This window comes from Hippocampus zosterae, chromosome 1, assembly GCF_025434085.1.
Source record: "Hippocampus zosterae strain Florida chromosome 1, ASM2543408v3, whole genome shotgun sequence".
NCBI lineage: Eukaryota > Metazoa > Chordata > Actinopteri > Syngnathiformes > Syngnathidae > Hippocampus > Hippocampus zosterae.
Genome location: NC_067451.1, coordinates 8567533 through 8576054, shown reverse-complemented (window position 1 = coordinate 8576054; position 8522 = coordinate 8567533). Strand labels below are relative to the sequence as shown.

General features: G+C 43.3%; 1 protein-coding gene across 2 annotated transcripts; it reads right to left on the bottom strand.

Annotated features, from left to right (window-relative positions):
* Nucleotides 1-82: 82 nt before the first annotated feature.
* canx (calnexin) lies at nucleotides 83-7344 on the bottom strand. Of its 2 annotated transcripts, none has more exons than XM_052063675.1 (14): nucleotides 7138-7344; nucleotides 6990-7063; nucleotides 5902-5960; nucleotides 5693-5834; nucleotides 5522-5603; nucleotides 4051-4243; nucleotides 3785-3974; nucleotides 3480-3593; nucleotides 3241-3397; nucleotides 2488-2703; nucleotides 1445-1564; nucleotides 756-876; nucleotides 556-671; nucleotides 83-366 (listed from the first exon to the last, which is right to left on the bottom strand). In XM_052063675.1, the coding sequence occupies exons 1-14, from the start codon at nucleotides 7339-7341 to the stop codon at nucleotides 307-309; spliced, it is 1848 nt and encodes a 615-aa protein (XP_051919635.1). In that variant the 5' UTR covers nucleotides 7342-7344; the 3' UTR covers nucleotides 83-306. The 2 variants fall into 2 exon arrangements, with proteins under 2 accessions (XP_051919635.1, XP_051920384.1); XM_052064424.1 differs by having other exon boundaries at nucleotides 212-363.
* Between the last annotated feature and the right edge of the window lie 1178 nt (nucleotides 7345-8522).

Below are 8522 nucleotides of genomic sequence, written 5' to 3'. Positions count from 1 at the left end.
CTGATTAGCAAGTGTGTGACATCCTCCCGGTGTCGTCTGATTGGCCATCCGCCAGTGCAAGGGGTTGGAGTTCGCTGTCATATTTTGTTTCGGAATGATGCAGGAAGATGCAATGGACTTGTATAATCTCTTTAAAATAACAAAAACAATCAAAAAAAAACCTTACAGCTAAGTCAGTCCTGCCGGCGCTGGAATCATCGGCGCTTTTCGCTTTCATTCTTTTCCCGCCCGCTTCCGAGTGAAGGCAGAGCGGCCAAAGATGAGGGAAGGGCACGGGGAGGGGGGTGGACTCCAGGTTGAGAATGATCAGTCCTTTCTGACCTTCCTGTTCCTGGGAGATCTCCGCAGTATGTCATCCTCCAGCTTCTGAAACAAAGGAAACAAGTCACATCCAAGTCCTGATGGCAAAGTCCTCTGAAAAGAAAAGTTAACGGGGCTGGCTGATTATTGGCCATTTGCCACGATTAGGCCGAAGTGAAACATCTCATATATTCTTAGCGGCTTCCATAGTTCAGTCTGTCCACTAGATTAACATAAAGGTGTTGTTCTTGTCACCTCCTCAGCCGACGCCTCCTTCTCCTCTACATCCTGGTCGCCTTCCACATCCTCTTCGTCGGCAGGAGTTTCATCGTTGGCCTCCTCCTGCACACCTTCGCTGTCACACTCACCGTCTGCACATAAGCACGCACGGCTTGGGTCACGCCAGCACAAAGGATGAAAGGTCAAAGAAAAGTTTGCTCGGTGCTATCAAAGACCTGGGCTGCTCTTCTCCGCCTCTTTAGTCTCCTCTTTGACCTCCTCTTTGGCCCCCTTCACGTCAGGCTGAGGTTCGTCTGTTTTCTTGTAGTCCGCGGCGTCCGGGGCCTCGCTCTTCTTCTGCACGCAAATAACAGTCATTGCCATCATTTCGCTCTCAAGAAGAGGAGCGTCAATTGTGACATCACGTATGACTTATATGTGAGCCGTTTTGCTGGAAGTACAATATCATCCTACTTGAGAAAACGTTTTTGGAAAAAAAAATGGTCACACTTGTGCAACAAAAAGTCGTCAATTTCACAAAATTCTCATTTCTTTGGAAATAGTGCATTTTCGACAGAAAACAGAAAAAAAGGCTAATTTTATTTACAAAAAAAACATGGCATATGTGGTACATTTTTTTTAAAAACAGTCCTATTTAAGACTCGAAATATTTTCTTTGTAGAGCAGTGCAGTTTTGTGAATCAATATCATCCATTTGCAGAGCAACTTTCTAAGTTTGTGGAGCCTTTTTGTTTTTGCACGTTAATCCCAGGGAACTGGAGCAAGTGTTTTATTAAACAATTACTCCATTTCAAGCTACAAAAAAAAAACAAAAAAACAACAACAACACTCCGATACTCACTCTCAATCGAACGTTAATAATTTGAGGTTTCAATTTTTTGTGTGTGTCTGCAAATGCGGTTACCTTTCCGGTGCAGCAAAAGACGACGATGAGGATGAGTGGCAATGCCACGGTCAGCACATAGACGACCCAAAGCCAAGGACGCTCCTCTGCCGCATTCATCATCTGAGCCGCTAGACCTGGCTGCCCCAAAACATTGCAAAATGTGTTTAAGGAGGGGGTCACAAAACTCTCCATGTCACATACATTTTGGAAAATAAGTAAATTTGAAGGACAAAAAAATAAAAATAAAGTGTTTCCGAAAAATAGTTGGATTGTGATATTTCTGGAAAAAGGCTATTTCCAAGAAAGTTCTACACATCCAGAAATAAAAGGTCATTTGAGATTAAATTCAAGTATGTCCAAAGATGTCACTTGAGAAAAGTCATACGGTTCCGAAAGTCATTTTTGAAAAACAAACAATTGTGTATCTCCGAAAGTGTTGAAAAATTACTCTATAGGCCATTTGAAGGAAAGGAAATATGGTCTTAAGTCATATTTCCAAAGAAGTCATTGAGAAAAATGTCATACATCTACAAAAAAAATCTTGAAAATAAAGTTTTACCTGTATGAAAAAGCCATACAAGTCTTGGAAAAAAAAGTTTCGGTTTTCAACAACAACCAAAAAGGTTACTGGTACTTCAACAACAAAACACCAAAAAGTTATAACCAGTTCCGCTAAAGACTATAATTAGAGAAAACAAGTTTTATACATTTCCCCCAAAAGTTACATTTCTGGAAATAAAGTCGTACAAATCAAGTTATGAGGACATTTGTGGAAAAATTGTACACTTAAAATTTTTAAAAGGTCTAAACTAAAGACTATTTGACAAAACAAGCGTTAAACATTTTCTCAAAGAGTTCGTGCTTTTTCCACAAAGGTCACATTTCTAAAACAGCTTGTTCAGAGAGTGACATATCTACAAAAATAAAAAAAAGTTACAAAACTGCACATTTAAAAGAGAAAAGTCAAATAGTGCTACGAATATCTTCTTATAAAAAAGTACTATTTATGCCAAAATGAATGATATGCCTTCTATCTTGCATAAAAGCGGTGGATTCGGTACCTCAGCAGCGCCCTCAGCCGCCTTCTTCAGGCCCCAGCCGTCGTTGGCCCAGCGCTCCGCCACATTGCGGTCGTCAGTGACCAGGAAGTTGTCGAAGAAGATGTCGGATGTCATGGACCACAGCTCCAGTCCCACGGCGCTGATGGCGCTCATCCGGAATGGGTGCTGATCTTCGAAGAAGTCCGGGTTGGCAATCTTGCGTGGCTTCCACACGCCCTACAGGACACACACGCAGCCGCAGTCACAATCGGGCCTCCGAGGGGGAAAAAAAAGATACAGCCCCCTTTCCCTCCAAAAATTCCATCTGCAGCAATTGTAAATCGGGAAAACGTGTATGACTGTCCCTCAGAAGAGACTATTATTTTTTAGGAAGAACAATTACGCCGTCTTAACTTTATAAAGACATGCTCACGCAAAATATATGACTAAGTGAAACTCCTCAACGCCAACATAGTTCCTTGGCACCAAAGCCAACCTCACCTTTAACAAAGCTCTTTGGAAATGAGATCCCACAAGATGGCAGAATACTATTTTTATCTCACGAAAGCTCCTCATTTCCAACATACTTCTTTGGAAGTGAGATGACAGCCAAGTACTTTTTTTTAATCTACCTAAAACTCAACTCCAACATAGTTTCTTGATGGCAAAGATGCCATAAAATGGTGACGAAGTACCACTTTTATCTAGATGAAGCTCCCCAACTCCTATGTAGTTCCTTGGCATAAATAGAACATCTGCGGTTTGACAGGTCACCTGGTAATTGGGGTTGTCGATCATGGGCGCCTTCCACTTGCCCTTGTAGTTGGGGTTTTCGATAGTGGGGCGCTTCCAGGTGCCGCAGCCAGGCGCCGCCTCGCAGGCCGGGTTGGGGATCTGAGGCGCCTCCCACTCGCCGTCCATGTCCTCATCCCTGACAGACACATACACACCCACAGCTCACACATGGAGACATGGTAGCTATTTAAACCTGACCAGCCGCTGCGACACCGCACCAGTCCTCGGGCTTGACCGCATCTGGGTCTCCGATGTACTCAGGCTCATCGTCCAACCAGCCGGCGGGTTTGACGGCATCCTCGTCGAGAATCTGAGCGGGAGCATCCTCGTCCCTGTGCGCATGCCAACAAAATTGTGACATTTCAGCTTGAGCTGGGCCATGAATCAACATGTTTAATTAATTGTACATCCCAAAATAGAAAACTTTGGTGAAGCATGGCTAAAACTTGCAACACCGCATTTATTAAAAAAATCTGTAATCGAGCACATCTGATTTAGGAGGCTCCGTCATTTATTGACTGACCAGTCTTCAGGCTTGGTGGCATCTGGGTCCTGTATCTTGGGCCTCTCGTCCCAGTCTTCCGGCTTGTGGTCGTCGGGGTCCTCGATCTCAGAGGGAGGGTTGACCGGGGGGGTCATGTCAGTCAGCAGGTTGCCGCTGTTCACCACCGTTTGGTCCACCAGGATCTCAAACGTGTTATCGGGGTTCAGCACTAGGAGGGTGGATGCAAACGAGTCAATCATGTGGACATATTTGTGTCTGGGTGTGTCCGTGTTTGTGCAACTGACCGAGAGTGTAAAGGTGTGTCTTCTTGTCGGTATAGTACGTGCGCAGGTCAGCGTCTGGCTTCTTGGAATGTTTCTCCTCGTATTGGCCCGTCTTGGGATTCTTGTGTCTGAAGATGAAGTGCAGTTTGTAGTCCTCACCGCATTTGTCCGGTCCAAACATGATGGTGTACGACGTCTTGTCCACAAACTGGGACTGCGCGCACATACACATTTCAAACACATTTATATCATTAAGTACACCCAGGACTTGTAATAGTAATAATAATAGCATAAATAATAATACATTTTATTGTGAAGCACCTTTTGAGACGCGCATGGACATTAAACCAATAAAACAATTATACAAAAGAAATTAAAAAAAATACAAAGCCGTGTGTTTTCAGTCAGTAGGCGATCTTAAATGGGTGAGTTTTGACTTTGGATTTCAAAGTGGTAAGAGAGAGTTGCAGAGGTCAGGTGGCAAAAAACTTCCAGAGCTGGGGAGAAACTCTTGTCGCTCCATCGTTTTTTAATGTTTTACATGTGTGAGTTTCTGATTTCTAAAGAGCTTTAAAAAAAAAACAAAACATTTGGAGCGAACAGAATGAATGGACAGACGAGTATTTTTGTATTCTTTGAGAAGCCTGGTGTGCTTGTTTCACTTTGGTGGCTATTGAAGTAATTACTGTTCTTGGCATTTCGATGCGACTGGTTTTCAGTGTTTACATGTGTGATTAACAAGCACTTTGAATTTGTATTTTTCAGGGAACACGTGTATTCAAAATTCATGTGTTGTCATTTAAAAGCATCAAAACAGCTTTTCTTATGGTTGAGACAGATTTCAGTTTTCATCACATTTGCGTGTGTGCATGACTGTTTGTGGCATTGTGATGCAATTTTCTTGAATGTGTGTTTACTTCTAACATACTTGGTAAACTAAAAATGTTGTCGAACATCATTCAAATCAGCCCATCAGCCATGTCTGAAATGCAAGTATTCTTGCGTCTACAAGGCACAAACAGTTTTGGCCAAAGGACAAGGTTGCTTTCATCTTTACAATTAGGGACTAGTCCTATACTGATAGGATTAAATGAAATTGCATTCCTGAAAAGAGACAATTTTCTATGACTAACCCCTCTGCTTAAATGTCATCAGAAAAAACTAGACAAAAATGTCATCAGTTTTCATCAACTAAAACGAGACTAAAATAGTCATACGGTATTTTGATTGAAACAAGAATGAGACTAAAATGTGCAGCCTTTTAGTCAACAGAAACTTTACTCGACTAAAAAGAGCATGACGAGCCTCTGCAACACCTCAACTGTTATGAAAAGGAAATCGTGCCATTTTGATGAATCAGCTTTGTAAATTGAAACTTTTTGAAGCTGATGCCTTTTGCATTGAAAAATTCCTTGCAAGTTAATTTTCAGTGAAGATCCCTGCCCTAATATGCAACATATAATTTAGTAGGTTCAAGGGTGCTGATACTGACCAGGTCCAGTTCAGGCACCTGAGTGAGCAACTTGACGTAAGCGCCACCGCAGTCGATGCCGGCCTGGAAGTTCACTTCGTACCTGAACACACACCACATTATCACAATCCCGTAAGTTACTCAAGGGTGTTTCAAGTGTGTGCGCGCATGCGCGGGTTCATGCTTTCTTACTGAACAATGAGCGGCATGGTGTCAAAAGTGAATGGTCGCAGGAGCAGGGCGGAGATGGCGTGATGTTTGGCCCGCGACTTAAGAACCAGACCCTTGTCGCCGGGTAGCTTGCTGTCCTTCATCTCCTCCACCTCCCACTTGCCTGGACCAGATCGTCACCATCATTCGTCATTATGATCACCATAATTATGTGCGTGCAGCACACCCACCATCGTACTTGGCGATGTCCTCATCGGTGTCGTCCTTCTTGGCACTGGATAGCACCCAGCTGGAAGGTGATTGATTGACAGCCATTAGAGATCGTGCCAAAAACATGGTTTCACATTTTAGAATCCAAACATTCAGTGGCAAGCAGATGTTTTCACCCCCCCACTGGGATGGATAGAGGAGGGAAGCGAGAATTATTCATGATGCACCACCAGTAGATGAACATCTTAGATTAGAGATCAGCACTGTGACCGCACACAGTGGGCTCCTACAAAAAAACTGTACTGGCAGCAATCTCACAATGGCTTCAAGTTGGACAATTTGAAGCATACACTCAAATGCATCATCTATATGTACAGAATTCACAGAGTAAGTGTTATCGTAGTTAAAAATGTGGGGGGTTTTTTTCCATTCAAAGAAAGTACACTTAGCTCAATGCAAAACACGACAGATGGGTTAATGACTAGCACTGGTGTCATTGTTATAACCTTTTAGATATTTGAACACAAAACAAGGGAGCAACACAGTCACGCTCCGCCAAGAACACCAAGGTGTGCGCTACCCATTTGCCTCATTGCCAAAGCGAGTTGAAAAGGACAAGTGGCGAGGTAAATATTTTCCATATTTACAAACCCAATTCAAAGGATTTTGGGATGTTGTGTTAGAATTAAAAAAAGAATAAACGATCAGTCTGCCTTCACGGAGGACCATGGAAATATGTCCTGTTGAGAAGCTGTGGGAAAAAGGTATCTAAACCTTTAATTGATTATCATTGACAAAAATAATTATCGATCATAGCACCTCTAATTATAAACTCCTGCAACATTATGCACACCGAGCTTGAATGAAGGAAAAATTAAAATGGAATAAAGTAATGATTACATTGAAATGTGTTGAAAATGTTGAACAAAAATCAATTCATTGCTTCAAAAAACAATTGTGTAAAGATCAGGCCTTAGACATGACAACATTTTGTTGTTCTTAATTCTGAGGTTGGGATCGATAATGACACTTCCACTCATTTCAATGGGGAAAAATGATCTCAGGGCATCACTGTATAGTGAGTCTGTATGGCAAAGTTGCCGCTCACCTGTCCAACGTTCCGCGGTCAAAAGATTCAGCAAAGTAGTGTTCTCCCATTGGCTCCGGAGCTTTGTAGGTCACCTGCGCCGCCACCACCACGACATTGTTACACATTACGTCACCAACAACTAGCAGCAAATCGACAATCAACTTACAGTGGGAGGAGGCGGTGTTTTGGGAGGCGCCGGGGCATCATGGTCGTGCTCGTGCTCCAGTTCCTCGTCGCCTCCCTCCAGGTCCAGGTCCAGGTCGTCGTCCAGGACGTCTTCGTCATGGTCGTGGGCTCCACATGCCGGCGCCAAGCTCAGGCAGAGGACGCCTGTCGCCAAGACTACGCACAACCACGCTGTACGATCCATCGTCTGCACTCGACATACAAAAGGAATGAAGAGATCACAGGCTTTGTTTATGACACGCGCACAAAATCGTTTCATGTTACTGTGGCGATGGATGTGCGCCATGGTAACCAAGGCCCCACAGGGCACACTAGTCACCCTTGTGACATCATCACACCATGGGACACACGTGCACATGTTGAAGCAGACGCGCATGCACAAAGATGTGAACACATTCACAAAAGGCCTGAGGGGATTGCCCTCGTGGTCACATGACAAACTAATGCATGGTGGGAAGCTGACTGAACCATGGAAACAAAAGTCGCATGAACTCCAGGACATATTGCCAAAAAAATGTGGCTCCGCTGGTTTAAGATTTGCTTGTTAGCCCACAGACGCTAATCAGGCTAATGGGATTAGTGGGATTGGTAATAGGAACGTAGCCGTTAGCTTGGCAGCCATCTGGCACACATGAGTGCTTATATTGTGTGGGTGTGTTTTGTAGAATGGTGGGTGGGGGGCCAAAACATAATGCCTTTCAGGTTCATTTGATAATTAACAACATGGTTTGTTTGTTGAGGCTTTGTTTCTCCAAATACACAAAAAGAAAGAAGTTTCATCTGTGCTGTATGTTGTACATAGGGCATATTTGACAATAAAGATTACCTTGACCTAAACAGGAACAAGAATGTATTGCCCTCCTGCCCCACCCTCTTCCCACAAACATTCTGTAGGATTAGAATGTGCTTTGAAACATCATAGCATTGGACAAAAACATAAATGCCATGAAAATCGGTTAAGAACTGAGAGTTTTTATTTGATTCTCAACGTGGATACAGCACTGCGAGTAGGAATGCTCCGCCTGACCAACATGGCCGCTACACCACTAAGCTAGGTTACAGTGTACTGGTGTGTTGCATCTTCCATTCTCATCAGTGATGAGAAAATTCCTGATAGCTTACAGAGACAACTGCGCCTATTTACCAGAAATTGAAATCACCTGAAATAACCTTTTAATTATTGAGAGAAAAACACATTTCAAGAAATACGACCATGTCGATAATACAAAAGCCTAGAAGGTACAGTATTAAAACCACAAAGAATACAGATATCAGTATGAATACCCCCCCTTATATTCAAGTTTCCTGCCATCAACGTGCACGCTGACCAGGCTGAACCAGATCCACCGGACAGACTGGATCCAA